Below are 17,536 nucleotides of genomic sequence, written 5' to 3' on the forward strand. Positions count from 1 at the left end.
TCATGTGTTGTACAAACATGACAAGAACACTTTTTCAAATATTCAAATGTATAATATTACGGAAGGAGATGTGATGCTAGAGGTAATGATTTAATAGCTAATCAGTACACCATATCAAAGAGTGGTTGAAAATGTAATTTTTATTTGTTTTCTGCAAACCAGAAACTTTTGCATGTGTAATTTTTTTAATGCATTTTTTTAAAAAGACTGTCACTTAAGCTCGCTGGTACATATTAATTGATTTTCTTTCAGTGCTTACAGCTGTGTATAGTAATTTTCCCGTTCATTTGTGATTGTCTACTCAGATTTGACCATTTTATCTATGAATAAATAAGTTTTCTGCTCTATGATGCAAGTTAGACCCTGTCTATTTTATACTTTATTTGTGTGTATTAGCTTTTTTTAATTTAATACATTTGAAAACTGACCATATGGTATCATAAATATATTGATGGATGATTTTGTACATGTCTAGATTAGAAAAATCTAACATAAGATACTATTAAACTTTTTAATAAGTCAAAGCAAATTAAACAAAAATAAAATACATTTTTAAAAAGTTTTACCTGCTTAAACTTGCTGCCTTTTTTAGCCGTACAAAGGAGATAAAACTAAACAGGGCATTATACCTCTGCTCCACAGGCTGTGACATCACCTCAAACAGATGTGGCAGGTCATCTCATCACCTTCAAATAACCACAGCAGGTCATGACGTCTGACCACCAAGAGTGCTGATGCTACAATCTGGGCTAGCTCCTGATATCATGCAGTGCCTCATATTAGAAACTTGGTGGTTTGAAAGTTGAGTAAACTGTGTAATGGTGACATCTTCTGGTCCAGTAATATCTTCACACATGATTAGAAAATTTTTTCAATGCGGCTGCAATTTGATGGGAAATAAAGCCATAGATGCCCCAGCCTGAGTGACTCATGTCTACGTAGCTTATGTGATCCATGGGTTGCCCCTTTTAATCCACAGCAGACTTGATGCCCTCTTTGCAATATATCATTCTACAACTGTTTATAACTTGCATTTCATATTTCTCTATAGTTTTCCTACTTATATCCTGTTCATAGCCTGTACATACTTATATTTATAGCATATTCATAACATACCTTCATACCGTGTGCATTATAACATACCCATAATAGACCCATTTCTGTAATATATCTGTATATCTATATTATTGCTAATATATATTGTAATATATCTATATTATGGCTAAAGCACTTCTGGATGGATGCAAACTGCATTTTGTTGCCTTGTACTTGTGACATGTGCAATGACAATAAAGTTAAATTCTGTTCTATTCTAAAACTACTGCGTTGCATTTAAGGACTGGATCTGTCTGTGCTGTTTAGAGCTGGGCCTTTGCCACCTGTAATATAATAAACTCACTTTTATGTTTTATTCTTACTGACCACTCAAAGTCACACTTTATATTTTTTACAGGCGATAAATTAATACAGGACTTTACCCTATGCACCTAAAGCACTTTATCTACCTCACATCCACATCCTTTCTAGAATTAAATTAGCCTAACGTGTATGTCTTTGCACTGTGGGAGGAAGCAAGAGAAATGTAACGTGGTACATTTGCAAACTCCACCTATAAAGGAACCAGGAAGCTTCATGCTGTCAGTCCACCATGCCACCACATGTCAGGCTTCATGTCTGTGCCAAGGCACCCTCTCCTTGACCTTTACATGGTCACTATCCTTTATGTGCATCAGATATGATTGCCCCTGTGCTGTTTTACTATCGCATTGTTTGGAGATTCCACCATGATCCTTCAAAGACCAGCAGGTTTCTGTCTCTGTTCTTGTGACGTTTCTTGTGACAGTGTCAAGGTCACCTTCGAACATTAACATTGTTCCATAAAATATACAAACAGACAGTTTCAAGTTAGTTCACAGTCTCAAGAATCCCTATAATCACCATACTGTTTTATCTGACCCACACCAGTGGATCTAAAGTCCATCTCTATTGATACAAGTCAAATTTGACCAGGAACAGCCTCAATGTACAAAGGTCTGTACACCCATGTAAAATTGTAAACATTTTTGTCATGTGTATTTTGGGCCACTTCTTGGAAAAGTCATCAAATTACAATCTAAACGAATTTAATTTATTTTATTTTAGTTGCAGTCATCCTATAAGGAGTAAATATGTATGTTGATAGATTCAAAGTGTGGAACAAGATCAAGAAAAAAATTTCCAAGGGAAATAAATCATAAAGGTAAAATTTGTAACAGAAAACTCTGCCATTAGTCTGCAGCCAAACTCTTCCTGCATCACCACATGCTTCTGACACAAGAGAACCGGCTCTTTCGGCTCCCAACCGGCTCTTCAGGTTGTTTTGTCACTTTAATTTATTATCAACAACAATATAAAATTATGCACAAAAGGAATTACTAATGTAAACAAAAGTGGTTTTATTTATAAATGTTTCTACAAAAATATATACGGTGGCCCCTAGAGACAAAGCACGTACAAACTCCAAAGCACGTACAGAGCTACCTAGATTACTTACATGACACAATTGAAAGCATATGTGTATTGTTTGTATATTTATACAAAAACACTCATATATATTCAAATAAATTTAAAAATATGTTCATTTACCTGTTACTACCACACACCAAATCATACTTCCTGGCTTGTAGCCACTAGGATCCTGGAGCACTTCTATTGTGTTTTAGGGGCCACGTAAATAAACTTTATTTATTCACTCCACATAAAATGTTATAAATAAATTATAAAATACAAAAACCAACTATTTATATTTCAACTTTTAACTATTTGAATTTTCAGCTTTTTCCTTTTAAAGAAATTTAAAGTGAAACAACACAAAACAATGCAAACCACAACAAAATAAAATATAAATTAAAATATGCAAAACAAAAAGAGGATGCACATTCTCTGTCATATGGGCCTAGGATGATTATTTGGGAGAGTGTTTTCCTGCTGGGAACTGTATACATAGGATTCACTACATGGATAAACTTTATGAATCCTTTAACATCCGCAACTGAAAATAGTTGTGGATGATTACTATACCTTTCTAATGTGATGATGTTGTCTCTGATTGTTGCCTCTTTCTCTCCCCCTCTGTCACGTAAAAATCCGCTATAGCATGCAAATGGTTCCTTAAAAAAAATCCTCAAATATTGTTAGAATTATATTATTTTTAACACCAGAGAAAATGTAAACTATGGGAACACAGGAAAACAAATATGTTTCGTTTTAAATAAAAAGACTGCATTTTAATGGAAAGTGAAGTTTAGGCTTTGAATTCAAAATGTTTTTGGTTCTTTTAGTTTGAAAATATATATAGATGTGCTCCTTTTTTCTTTTTCTTTTTTTATAAAACAGTATTGTGAAGACAAAAGACTATTTTGAAAGGTCGTCTTAGCTTCCAGCACATTTGGTTTGGATTTATACCAGATGCCCTTTTTGAGTCTGTATTTTAGGCCACTTTAAGAAAAGTCAGCAAATTTAATGCTATAAAATAAGAGTGTGAAGGCCATAATAGGGTTTGGTGAACAACCAGGTGGGTGACACTCAAATGTCCTGCAATGTAGTAATGTAGACTCTATTCTTGACTTTAGAGTGTTTATTTGGTTCATTTAAAGAACATTTGTTTTTTAGTCTTTCTCAGTTATTTCACTTCTTGTTTCATGGACTTAATTGTTTGTTTACATGTTTTTGAGGTCGAGTTTAACCTCTAACTGGCCATTGCAGATTTCTGTCAGAATCTGCAGGTTATGCAGTACAAATAAAATGTTAACGTTTCTCCAACGTTGTCTTCCCAGCAGTTTCACCGGATGGCCAGGCGCTTCCCCGGCGCTGATAATTGGCGTCTGTCTTGTGTCAGTGACGTAAAAGACGGATTTAATGCGACATGACCGTTCAAACAGCAGTCGCTTTCTAAAACATCGGATATGTATCGGATTCAGTACCACATACGAAAGTGACCCAGATCGGATTTGAAAATATCGGATTTGTGCCGTTCACACTGTCATAGATGCGCTTTCGCCTGCAGTGTGAACGTAGCCAGCACAAAACACCCAAAATTACCACGCAAACTTGAAGCATCGCTCTTCTCTAAAACAGCAATAAGGATCATTATTAGGTTATCTACATTATTATGTAAATAACAAAATAACTTAAAGCAAAAACTGGGAAACGTGAAGTCTTTAGGGCCATCAGTCAAACAATATTGTTTGCTCTGGGTCTAAACAAAGCGCGTTGTGTGTGACATCTTCTTTTGCGCATGCGGGCCGCTTTGAGCGTTCACACTAGAGCGCGTTTGTTGTCGCATTTTATTTGTAGTGTGAACAAGCAGACAAAAAAATCGGATTTGATCAAAAGATCGGAATTGAGCATTAAGACCTGCGGTGTGAACGTAGACTTTGTGTACATATTGTTGCTTTATTATCAGTCTGTTTGCTGGTTATTTGGGCAGGGTTTTTTTTAGTTCCTCTGTGGTTTTTGGTTTTTGTAGTTATAATAATTGTTATTTTTTTGTTTTGTGGGGGTTTGGATGTCTCTTTGTCGTCTTTTTAAGGATTTTCATAGCACGTAATCACTCGAGTTACCGAAAAGTCTTATTTTGAAAGTTATAACCGGAAACCCCCGATGATTGTAGAAAACAGTCATTTCTACAGTCATTGGTTTAACCCCAGCTGTTTATAATCACAGCTGTGGTGGAGCTTTGACTCAGAGCGTCACCCTCCACCAAGAACATTAGTTTTCTTCTATTTGTCTTCCAGCGGTGAAATGTCGACCACCGGGAGCTCCCTGAACTGTGAGGGGATGTACTCCCAACTAATAGACGACGAGTCCTGTCATGACGACTTACCCCACAGGCCAGATGTGGAACACCGTGGTAAGCAGTTAAACTTTAACCCTGCAGATGTGCCTCTGTGGAGGAATGCAGACGGTTTCGTTTATCTTTGCTTTAAAACAACTGACTTTGTCCTGTTACTGTAGACACGGTGTGTTATCACTATGGAGACAACAAAATGTCAAACTGAGATTTGTTACGTTAACTTTTGTACATGTTTATCTTCAGGATTCACTTTGCAGCTTCTCACATGAAAGTGCTGTTTTTCTCGTATCAGTCATTTAATTTTCATAGTTCTGCAGGCTTTCACTGGTAATTGTTTACTTACATGTTACAAGGATAATAAAAAGATAAAGGAAAAAAACATTTATCAACAGAAAATTTTTTAGATATATTATCAAAGTGCTTTACAAAGTCCCAAACTCTGTGTTACATAACAGACAGACATGATGGTGTAAACCTGAATTCAATCTTTAAGGTTTACGTACTCAAGTATAGGGTTTTATACTCGGAGCCTCCTCCTTCCTCCTTCCGTGGGAACATTAGTGGTTTTCTTTGAACCAGCCCTGAGCTTTTAGATACTAAATCCAACTTTTATACACTGGAGTCAGTCTGCAATAAGAATAAAAGACTAAAACTGTGAAGTCAAAATATAGTTTTATTTATTAATTAAATTAATTAAAATAACATGCAGAAACTGATTATGAGTTCAAAATGCAGCCATGGCAGCAGCAGGCTAAGCTCAGTCACTAGCAGACTGTGTGTCAAAGGGCCCAATCAAAGCTCTCATGTTTATTTGTTTGTTTTCAATTCAGTTTGTGGATTTCCTTTTTTCAGATGAGCTCTTATTCTTGTAACGCGTTCCTTGTAGTTTGGTTTTTGGTAACTACTAGAATAGCTTGCTTTCATGTTTTTGTGTGCATATTAAGGCCCTTTGTGATGGTTTTGTTTGCTTTTGTGTTTTTATATTATGGACATGGTGTTTTTTTGTCTGGTGACATAATGCTTTTATTTTTAATATAAAAGTGATCTTTGATAAATAATCAAATCAAATCAAATCAAATCACTTTTATTGTCACATCACATGTGCAGGCACACTGGCACAGCACATGCGAGTGAAATTCTTGTGTGCGAGCTTCACAAGCAACAGAGATGTGCAAACACAACAACACAAACGAGCAAAATACAAGAATGGCCAACCTGAAACTAATAAATATATGTACAATATATAATAGTGTATGCATTTCTGGATGTGTATACTAAATATTTTCCTACGTGTGTGTGTGTGTGTGTGTGTGTGTGTGTGTGTGTGTGTGTGTGTGTGTGTATACACATTTTTACAAATTAAATAGTAAAAAAAATAAAATAATAATAATAATAATAAAATATATAAAAATATACAGAGTTGAATATGTGCAAAACAAGTGGCATTTATATACAGTGTGGAGTGCATAGTGTTGCAGTTCCCGTAGTGAAGCTGAGGTGTCTATGACGTGTTCAGCAGTCTGATGGCCTGATGGAAGAAGCTGTCTCTCAGTCTGCTGGTACGGGACCGGATGCTGCAGAACCTCCTTCCTGATGGAAGCAGTCTGAACAGTTTATGGCTGGGGTGACTGGAGTCCTTGATGATCCTCCCCGCTTTCCTCAGGCACCGCTTCCTGTAGATGTCTTGGAGGGAGGGAAGCTCACCTCCAATTATCCGTTCAGAGCACCGCACTACTCGCTGGAGAGCTTTGCAGTTGTAGGCGGTGCTAGGGGAGCTCGCGACGAGGCTGCCATACTCGGCGCCATCTTGCCTAAATTCTTGCCTAAATCTTGCCTAAATAATGAAGTAGAACGTTTAAAATCTATTATTTACTAACATTTATAATTTTCAGATAGATGAATATACATTAGTTGTAAGTCTTTCACTTACCCAAAAACAAATAATAAATTCCTACCTGCGTCATGCTTTGTTAGATAATTAAAAATGTCAAACGCATCGCCCTGAATGCGTTCCAGCATGTTTGACATTTACAAGTCTGAGCAGATCAGAGTCCTCTGTGGACAAAGCGCTCCACTGCACGCACTACTTAGTCATCAAAAAGTGTGAATACTTTTATATGTCAGGTTAAAAAAAGGTCACTGTTGTCAGTGTTGCAGAACAAAAAAAGATTTTTTCTTCTTAAAGGTACTTACTATAAATTCCTGTTTAAAGATTATTTTAAATCTTGCAGAATCAACTGAAACTATCATCCATATATGTGAAAATAACTTCTCTAAATTGTGCTAAAGCAGGTATTTAATAAACCGTCTTTCTCTTCCCATCACCTGCAGGTCATCCTGTGATGCAAATGTTCCCCAGGCCCAGTGGTCCCAGGCTGTACCGCCTTGCCACCATCTGCCTGGCAACGCTGTGCGCCGTCCTCCTGATCTCCATCATAGCTGTCACTGCACAATGTGAGTACACAACTATACTGAAAAACCTTTGCACGCAATTCATGTTTTTTAAGTCGTTAAAGATGTATGTTGCACAATCACTGGAAAAACATCCATTCAAAGAAATTCGATGAAAAATGAAAAATTAATGCCTGTGATGAGTGTTTGTAAACCTCTGACCACATGTAGAAACTCGTGGTTAAAACCATAAATTGTAGAGTTTGTGCTCTGAAGTCACAAACCAAAAAAGACGTAGCTTTTTATTCTAGATTTTTATGCATCCAATTTATTTTTGGAAACTGGAGGAGTCATCCTCTGCTGGCCAGTGGGAAGAATGCAGACTCATGGCTGATTTGGTCGACTGATTTTTAAGTTACTGGAATCATCAGGTCAAAATTGTGTTTTAAGTTCCTGTGAAAGAAATAACTCCAGGAAGAGTTTTTATTTCTAATCCCAATATTCTAGCGTGCTGAGACTCTACATGGTGAACATGGAATTCGTTATACCGCCAAGCTAATAATGTCATTGTAACCATGTTAGCATTGCTGGTAGTACAGCCTCACAAACAGGTATTTTTCCAGTATGTGTTTCATGTTGGCTGAAAATTCACTATATGGTGTATAAGTATTCACTCACCCATCCAAACTATTGAATCATTCGGATCACTTCCTTGGCCAACATTTGTGAAAGAATGGGTCGCTCTCAGGAGCTCCACCATCGTACCATAGGATGCATTAGTGGTGCAATGACTCACTGTTGATCCGTGAAAGCTGTTAGAAAAGCTTTTGGGGTGTTTAGCTACAGACATAAGGCCGTATTCCGTTGTGCAAAACAAGGGGTTTAAACATATGATGAACATGCTTAGCCACGCTATCATAATCCCGTCGCGTGTCCACTTCAGTGACAACATTGTTCCAAGCATGTATGAGTAGGAAAAGTCCAAAGTTATGGCTGAACTGTCCCAGGCATCTTCTGTTGCCCAACTACAGATGGGTGGACCTGCAGGGCAACATAAAGCTATGTGACAATTACTGCTGATTATATCACAGCGGAGTGGTAGATACAAAGCCCTGTACTGCCAAAGTATTGCACCTTAATTTGTTTTTTATGAGTCTTGAGTTGAATGTTTTTTAATGGCCAAAAAAATACATAGATAAATAAATGACGAGTTACATTTTTCTTGTCTTCTTTTCTTTTTTTGCTGATCTGAAAATTAATCTGACTTAAAACTGTGATCAGATCCGAACCAACAAGTCCAGCTGTGAAATTTATTCACTACTAAATATTTCACAGTCAGCTGTTAGTGTTATTACAACAAAGTGAACGTGATTGTGGATTACAGCCACGATCAGTGGATGCTGAGGTGCAGAGTCAGCTACAGATTTCGGGTTTGGGATTTGAGAGCAGTGGGGATTATGGTGTGGGGTTGTTTCTCAGGAATTTGGCCGGGCCCCTTAGTTCCAGTGAAGTGAACTCTTAATGTTTCAGCATACCAAAACATTAAGGACAATTACATGCTCCCAACTTTGGGGGAGCAGCTTGGCCATGGCTCCTTCCTGTTCCAACATCACTGCACACTAAACACAAAACAAGGTCCACAAAGTCATGAATGAGACATGAATGGCCTGCAGAGAGTCTTGACCTCAACACGATAGAACACTTTGCAACGAGTAAGAGCGGGGTCTCTAATTCATTTACGGATGGTCAGTCACTGACACTGGAGCCAAGCCTCCAACTTCAGTTCACAAACTTGCTTCTGGAAAAATGGTCAAAAATTCCCATAAACACTCCTAAACCTTGTGGAAAGCTTTCTGGGCCCATGTTATATTAAACTCTATGGATTAAGAATGGTATGTCACTCAAGTTCATACATGTGTAAAGGAAGATGAGCAAATACTTTTGGCAGTATATTGTAATCCTTCAGCATACAGTACTGTATGTAACTTACTTTCATACTGCTAACAGATAAAAACAAACCTCAGGGTGGTGGTGAGGCATCCTTAGGGAAGCAGACGCAGGAGGCAAATGTGTCAGCTCTGACAGCGTCCATCGCCAAGCTGCAGCAGGAGAAACAACAGCTGCAGAAAGAGAAGGACGAGCTGCAGGCCAAGCTCGCTGCAAAGATGGCTACTAAAGGTAGACTCCTCATTTTTCTTTATCGTTTTCGTTCATGCATCTTTGTGAAGCCACAAGAATGAATCGTCTCCTCTATGAGCTGTCAAATACAGCCTGGATCCTATCAATAAGACTTTAGTCTGATTTAATTTAAGATTACATTTTTTGTAACCCATCTAACAAGCATAGTGAATCAGCTATTTACCAGCCGTTAAGTAAATATCTTTGGTTGCACCAATTTCCTTCTTTCTTGTCTCATCAGCTCCTGCTGTGGTGACGTCGGCTCCTATCGTCTGCCCCAACGACTGGCACCTCTTTAACAACAGCTGTTACTTGATCTCCAGGAACTCACGGGATTGGCCAGAGAGCAAGTCTTTCTGTGAGAGCAAAGGCGCTCACCTGGCCATCATCCACACACCTGAGGAGCAGGTACAGTTTGATAAATTTCATTGTGTTTTCCACTAAAGATGCAGTCATGCTGTATGCATGTGGTGCTCAGGGCCAAGGAGGGATACACTGATTTCTGTCTTTTTTTCTTTGACAACAAGAAAACATTACTTCTGCTTCATTTGGGCTTTTGTGGAATTTTCTTGTGTAAACTTCCTGTAAACCGAGCAAGGAAAGAGCTGACTCTATAAACGCCCTTTACTGTATAAAGTCATTACTGATTAATGCTTTCTTGAATGTGAATGCTTCCTCTGTATGTTTCCTTTCAGACATTTCTTTGGAATCTTCTTCCCAGAGGACACTGGAACTCCTACTGGTTTGGAATAACTGATGAAAAAACAGAAGATGAGTGGAAATGGGTCGACGGCACTCCGCTGATCGGAGGGTAGGTCGTTTGTTTCTCTGCTTACCTTCTTCCCAACCTGTTCAGGACTAAAACTTAACACGTGGTCATGTTAGCATTGCCTTACAACACGATGCAATGTGCTAACAGAACAGTGAATGCAAAACAAGTTTGGTGCCAAATGAGTTGCTTCACTTATTGGGCAATATTGCAAAGCAGTTCAGCAGATTCATTTTTCCTTTGGTTCAGTTTCTTTTTTTGGTCCTGCTTTGGACAATAACACAACTATAGCGACAATAAACACAATAGTGTGTAAAAGTTTTGAATGCATTCTGATAAAACTTTGCAGGCGTGTCTTCAAGAGGTTAACTCAATGATCCATCGGTCAAAAATTAAAAAGAAGTCTTCTAATTTAGAAACTATAATTCTTACAAGTGCCGTGTGTATTGCCAACATACGCACAATCCCATATAAAGATTTAAAATATCATGCCACACCTCTGACCTCCTAAAGGCAATGATACACCGTATAAGGCTTCTGAATATCAGGCTACTTATATCAGGACTTCTGAACTCATCTTCAGATAAAACTTTTATATCTTTTATCTTTAAAACTCACGGTCTTTGTTTGTATTGGCACCATTTAGGATGTGGGGAGTCTAAATATCACATTATAGGTTAAATATATTATATGATTTTACCTGTAACCTCACTTGTGATTGATTGATTTTGAATGCTGATTTATGATTAATTAGTGACTAATTAATCATTAACAAAAGGTTATACTTACATATATTATTATTATTATTATTATTATTATTATTATTATTATTATTGTTATTATTATTATTGTCTCTGCCCCCGCAGTCTAAGAACAACTGGTATTCAATCATTCAAGGCCAACAGATTTATTTGACACTGATGCTCTGAAATATGCGTCTAGTTTTCTGTATGTCGACTTCAATAGGAGAAAAACCTGGAGCTCTTTGTTTGTAAAGAGTGACTGATTATCTTGTAGAGTAAATAGACAGTGTGTACTTAAAAAACAAACATGCAGCTGAACACTGACCTTTAACACACGCATGATTTTTACTCTGCACAGTGGTGGCTCCCAAGCTTATTTAAACTAAAAGACAAATGAAGAAATTTGGTGCAGGCAGCAGATTAAAAACAGGGACATGGACAAAATGATATTCAGAGTTAGCAATTTGTGGTCTTATGAACCCTAAACTATTGCATGAATCAGTGTGAAAATTTGGCCCTATTCAGGTGGAATCTTAAGAACTTTTCTGTCTTTGATTTTTCATGTTTTGCTTTTTTACCAAATTTATATTCACTTGATTCGTTTTATCACACTTCAGGAAATGCAGCCTTTCAGTTTCAGTTTTAAGGGTTTAACGAAAGCATTAACATTTCAGAGACTGAAGATTAATTTGACGACTGAGTGGCCAAATCAACAATCTGGTACATTCTTAAAAAGAATGAATGTAGTGGTCGGCTCAGCAACACAGAAAGACCACAGAAGAAAACTAAAGGGCACAATGACAGAATCATTTCTATCATTGATATGACAGAGGTTACCAGTCTGACCAGCAACATCCCAGTGGTCAAGTCTAACGCTGCATGCACTGAACACTGGACACACTGTGACGCACTGCTGCTGTCCTCGTCTTGCCTTCGTGCTCAAAGTCACTAGACATGACCCTTTTCTAGACTGAGTTCCTTTGGCTTATTGAAAGTAAAGATGTTCAATAGAGAAACAAAAAGCGCGACAGACTCACTAAAGAGTTAAATGTTGTGCTGCAGCGCCACATGTCAGATAACAGCTGGAGGGAGAGCAGGTCAGGGCTGCCCGATTTGCAGCAAAGGTTGTTTTTCATGAAAATGCAAAGTGTGGTTTTCTTCATCTCCTGGTTATTGCAAAATGTTGCATTATATCTCTGAGTTGCTTCATTTGCTCTGGATGTTACTTCTGCTTCACATCACAGACTCACTGTAAAATTTTCCCAACTTGTGCAAACTCAACAGATTTTCTAAGAGCCACCTGATTTCTCTTCCTCTATTTGTAGATGACAAACCTGTTGACATTCCTGTTTTGTCCTTTTCTTCCTCTTTAGGGTAAATTTTTTTAGGTTTTATTTCTGTAGACGTTTTGACTCATGTAAGATATTTTTGTATAATTTGACGTTTTGTTTTATTGTTTCTGCCTTAAACTGTCCAGACTGTATTTCAGTACAGATGCAAAGAAAAATAATCTGCAGTTAGGTCCACACTCTGTTGCACAAAGACACACTTTTAGTAGTATAGTATGACTATACACTACCACAGTGTTTAAAAATAAAACAATTGATTGAACAATTAGCACATCGAGACAACTGTTATTGAGATTTGGTGGTGTATGAATAAATTTTTTTTGAATTAAATTAAAGTGCAGACATGCAGGCGAAGAAGGACAAACATCTTTGGACAGATGAAACCAAGATGAGCTTGCACCAGAAAGATTTAAGGACAAAAGTATGGATAAGAAGAGAAACGACTCATGATGTCACATCATCTGTCAAACATGGTGGAAGCAGCATTATTGCATGACCACAGATGGCTGCCACTGGAACCAAATTCTAGTAATTATTGAGGCGTGACTGCTGATAGTAGGATGAAAGTGTACAGGGCTGCAGTCTCTGCTCAGGTTCAGACAAAGGACCCAAAGCATGTGCCAAAAGTGACCCAAGAGCTTCTCGAGGCTAAGAAATGGGACGTTCTACAATGGCCAAGTCAGTCAGCTGATCTCAAAAGAGCACGCCTTTTAATTGCTAGAGATAGCGCTAAATGTAGTTACAGGAAGCACAACTTTGAAGCGTAACTATCTTCAGCAGGTACTCGCATTCTTTGCACCCAAGAAAACAGGGTTATAAAAAAGCAGAAGCAGTTATGTTTGCATACGGACGTGATCTTTAATTGTTTTTACTAAACCCAGTGATTAATGTGAACAGTAAAGATCTGGAACAGTCTTTCAGCATCTTCAGTTGAGGATTAATTAAACCTAATAGCCAGTTTAATGTAGAATGCAGTCAATTTTCATGTGCTGCGGTTTGGTGGTCCTTTTAGCTGATGCCACGTTTAAGTCACCACACGATTCCTGCTTGCACGTATCCTTTTGTCAGTTTCATCCGTTCATGGTTACGATGTCATCAAAGTTTTCTTTGTGGTATTTCGACATCTAGCTCAGATTATGCTGAGTGAGCATAACATGAGCAGCAGGGAGTTTAAAATTCTAACAGCTCATGATAAATGATATATCATCATTCAGTATCATGACATCACTCTCTGAGATGGACAAAAATATAAAATACATTATTTCGATAAATGTTGCAACTTAAACTGTGTAGTCTGCAGTATTGTGGTTCAATTCTAGCGATAAACTATGTTGCACACTGTTATACCCTTGGGTACCACCAGAGACATCATAAGAGGAAGCCACTGCTAGAAATATAACTTCCAGTCTATTTGAGTGCAAAGCAAACTTGTAGGTGGTTTTCATTCGATTTGACAGGATATTTTGTACATAGACTTTTATTTGCCGCTGACCTTGAAAATGAAAGTTAATTTTAGTTAAAAAACTATAAGAGCTTAGATATGTTTAAATATGTTTGCTGTGTCTGTGGAATTTCATCTAGATGGAGGCATTTAAGCTGATGAAGTAACAATTGTTAGATTCAACCATTATACTTAAAATTGTCTAAAGCAGAGGTGTCCAACTCCAGGTCTCAGGGGCCGGTGTCCTGCAGGTCTTAGATGTGTCCTTGATTCAACACAGCTGCTCTGCTACACCAGGACAAAGGGTCCAACAAGTCTTTCTTTCTTTTTAATTAACAATATTACAATTATGAGCCCATGAAGAAAAAAAAGTTTCCTGAAGGACTCAAACTATAATCTCTGGGGTAAGCAGCACGATGATACCTCCAGCTTCAAAATGTGGCATTTTAATTCCACGTGTGTGATGATCATGTTCAGGGAAACAAAAATAGGAGGGAGGAAAATGTAACCAGCCATAAAAATAGACTAAACATGAATTTAGACCAAAGTTGCTCAAATCTAAGAGATGAGCAGAAGCTGTCAGTGGATGCTGAAAGCAAACTGTCCAGTTTGAAAAATAATCTTAGGATTATAGTTAGAAGTGGTGGTTTTGTAAAGTACACTGCACTATAGGAATAAAACTGCCCTAGCTCTTCTTCTTGACATGTTTAACGTGAACCATCAGATCCAGGGTGAACATGAATGTATGTTAAAGGTTTTTATACATGTCGATGTGTTTCGCTCCCTTTCTCTCTCCGTACTGTAGTTTCTGGGAGGAGGGTGAGCCCAACAACCACATCGATGAAGACTGCGGCTACATCGTGAAAACACGTGTGATGGAGCGCGTGGCGATCCGGAGCTGGTACGACGCCCCCTGCAGCATGTACTTACCCTTCATCTGTGAGAAAGAGATGGGCCCCGGCGCGAGTACTGCCATACCACACTAAGAAAACCAGTTAGTATTTTGTACTGGCTGCTTGGGTTATCTGTCACAGTGTAGTCAGGTCATCAACACTTATTTACCTTTTTGCATTTAATTAACATGTGCCATTTGTGCTCACTGCTCATTATTTGTGACGTGTGTGTGGATAGTTTGCTCTGTCCACAAGCATGAACGCAACAGAGATGGAGTGTCAAAATACATTTACAGTGCTGTCAAGTCCCTGAAGTACCGTGTAGCAGTCAGGACTGCAGTAGGGACTGACAACCAGGTTCATGTCCAGATGAGGCCCTGATCTTTCAGACTCGTGCGTATCTCTGTGCCCTCATACAGACGGTAACACAAGGAAACTGGGTCTCTGCAAAAGCTTAATCATGTATGAAATAGTTTTGGTTTTGGTTTAGGTTTTGAAAAGTGGTGCGAGAAACTAAAACATTATAACTCTACTTTGGTAATAATACAAAACCTTCAGCATTCATTTATACTTAAATTAAAACAATCATTATGTAGAACTATATACATAAAAAAATTGCTGATTATTGATTAGTTGCATGTATCTCACTCTAAATGTAAGCTTTATAACATCACAGCATTAAAAATCCCTGGACTTTTATTTTAACATCTGCAGTAAATAATAACAAAAACTAAAGAAACTGTATGAAGTTAAAAAAATGTGTTTTATTCAAAGCATAGTGGAGTAGCGTACACTGGGCTCTCTGTGCTCAGTGGCATTAACAGGAATAACAGCCGCCCTCCTCTGGACCTGTCGCTGGCTTCTATTCAGTGTTTCTGTGCCTTAAACTGCAGAAATATTTTTATATATTTTTATATGATTCACTTTCAGACTTAAATCAGGGATTCAAGTTGAATCAAGATAAATGCTTTTAAATGTCTGTTTTATATTTGGAATCAGATATGTTATGTGTCAGATGTCTGTGTGTATATACTGTACATAAAATACACGTCATGTTTGATCTATACGTGATGTAGCCACATGTGTAACATTCCCCTCTTTGAAGATGTGCTTTGAGAAGTAAAAATGTTTGTTGTCCCGTGGCGTAAATAACGACTGTATTTTCTCCATGGGTGTAAGCTGTTGCTGTCACTCATATCTGCCATGTGAATACAAAACGTGCACCTATCCAGCAGCAGACATGAGCAGTCTGTTAACGATGAATCTATCTGTTCTCTTCATGAAACATGATGGCTTGTTTGTAACGTCTCCTCCCTGCACTGCTGTTGTTGCCCTGCAGGTGGCGCTGCTACCACAATCAGCCTGTCAAGATGTTAACAACAGAAGGGTCTGTGGACTAAAATTACAATAAATTAAAATAAGTCACTTAAAATAACTTATGTGTGTAATTTCTTCCTGCTAGGAAATAATTTCCTGTAAAGTTGCTGAAATTAAAAACAGTTTGAATGTTTTAAATTGTGTTTTTAGATTAAATCAGTTTTAGAGTCGTTCCCTGAGGGAAAAGTAATTCATTGTGATTTATGATTTTCTATCTGGTCAACAAAATGAGTATAAATATAATTTAGATATATAAGATCATGATGAAAAAGAAATCTAGTTATCTATTCTAATTCATTTTTATTTCACTTCTTCTTCACTATATCAGCTCTTTTATTATTATTATTATTATTATCATTATTATTTACATGTACAAAAAACAAGCCTCAAATGCCTCATTCCATCCTTGCCGAGCTGAAAGACCCACATTCCCTCATCTCGTCTGCTTCCTGTTAAAGTGGCCCTGAATGAAGAGTGTTTGCTGAGCCCTGCGCTTGTACTCCAGCTCCTGAGCTTGTTACCACATGGAGTTTTCAGGAAGTCAATTAGCCCTTTTCTGTCATGGTTCATTAGCTTGGGTTGGAGGAACACGCTGACTCCTTACTGACACTGTTATAATAATGTTCAACCAGCAAATCACACCAGGAAGATTTCAAGAGATCACTGATGAAAATTATTATACAAAGAGCTCAAATAGCATCTACAGTCATCCAAACTGAACACTATGACAGTCATAATTTTTCTGTTTATGAACGTATTAGTATAAGTTAGTATAAGTCAGATTTTTTATTTTTCAGGAAGTAAGGTTATATGAGTAGGTAACGGTGCGTCATGGCTGTCGTCCACTTTACAGCTGAGAGCTCGTTTTGAGGTCACAATGTGGCGAGTATGTTGGAGCATAAACAGATCACATGACAGATTAACAAGAGGTGTTTTTGGTGGGGTTTTATTCTAGCTCGTGGTTTGCTTTATAATGAAGGGAACAGATTTCAGTTAGATAATATTTAATATAAAAAAATATACAAGTTGTATAATTTCAAACACCACACATATTTTCAGCACAAGTTCACTGCACGACACTCAGCGGCACGAATCAACATATTTACAGTCTGTTTCATCTCTATGACTACTCACACCATTCATAACAACTGTACTTTTTATATTTACCTCTTTAATAACTCACTCATTGAGTGTGGAAGTTTGCATTATTAGGGGGTGTGGCCTATTTCCACTCACTAGACTGGACCCCTGGTGTTGGCGCCTTCAGGAGCTCACAGATATTATGGATTTTTTATGGATTATTGTATTTGTAGATTTCATTTTAATGTTATTTTTATGTTATGTTGCACTAATTAGCAGGTTTCTGTGCAATGCACCTGCACCGTCTATGTTGATGTCATCTGATAACTGAGCCCTGCATTATTTTGTAGTTTTGACTCAAAATAAGATGGTCAGTGTGATGACATTCAGGCTTCAGAACTGAGAATTAAAAATCAGACACTGACACTTTATTTTCTACACAGGCAGAGAAAGAACAAAAGGAGATTTACAAATCAATTTA

General features: G+C 37.6%; 1 protein-coding gene across 1 annotated transcript; it reads left to right on the plus strand.

Annotated features, from left to right (window-relative positions):
* The first annotated feature begins 4,628 nt into the window (after nucleotides 1–4,628).
* Nucleotides 4,629–16,033, plus strand: LOC101464107 (uncharacterized). The gene is made up of 6 exons (XM_004569715.5): nucleotides 4,629–4,891; nucleotides 7,166–7,288; nucleotides 9,233–9,403; nucleotides 9,645–9,811; nucleotides 10,099–10,214; nucleotides 14,511–16,033. Exons 1-6 carry the CDS (start codon nucleotides 4,783–4,785, stop codon nucleotides 14,689–14,691), a joined length of 867 nt encoding a protein of 288 aa, XP_004569772.1. The 5' UTR covers nucleotides 4,629–4,782; the 3' UTR covers nucleotides 14,692–16,033.
* The last annotated feature ends 1,503 nt before the right edge of the window (nucleotides 16,034–17,536 follow it).

Source organism: Maylandia zebra, linkage group LG22 (genome assembly GCF_041146795.1).
Source record: "Maylandia zebra isolate NMK-2024a linkage group LG22, Mzebra_GT3a, whole genome shotgun sequence".
NCBI lineage: Eukaryota > Metazoa > Chordata > Actinopteri > Cichliformes > Cichlidae > Maylandia > Maylandia zebra.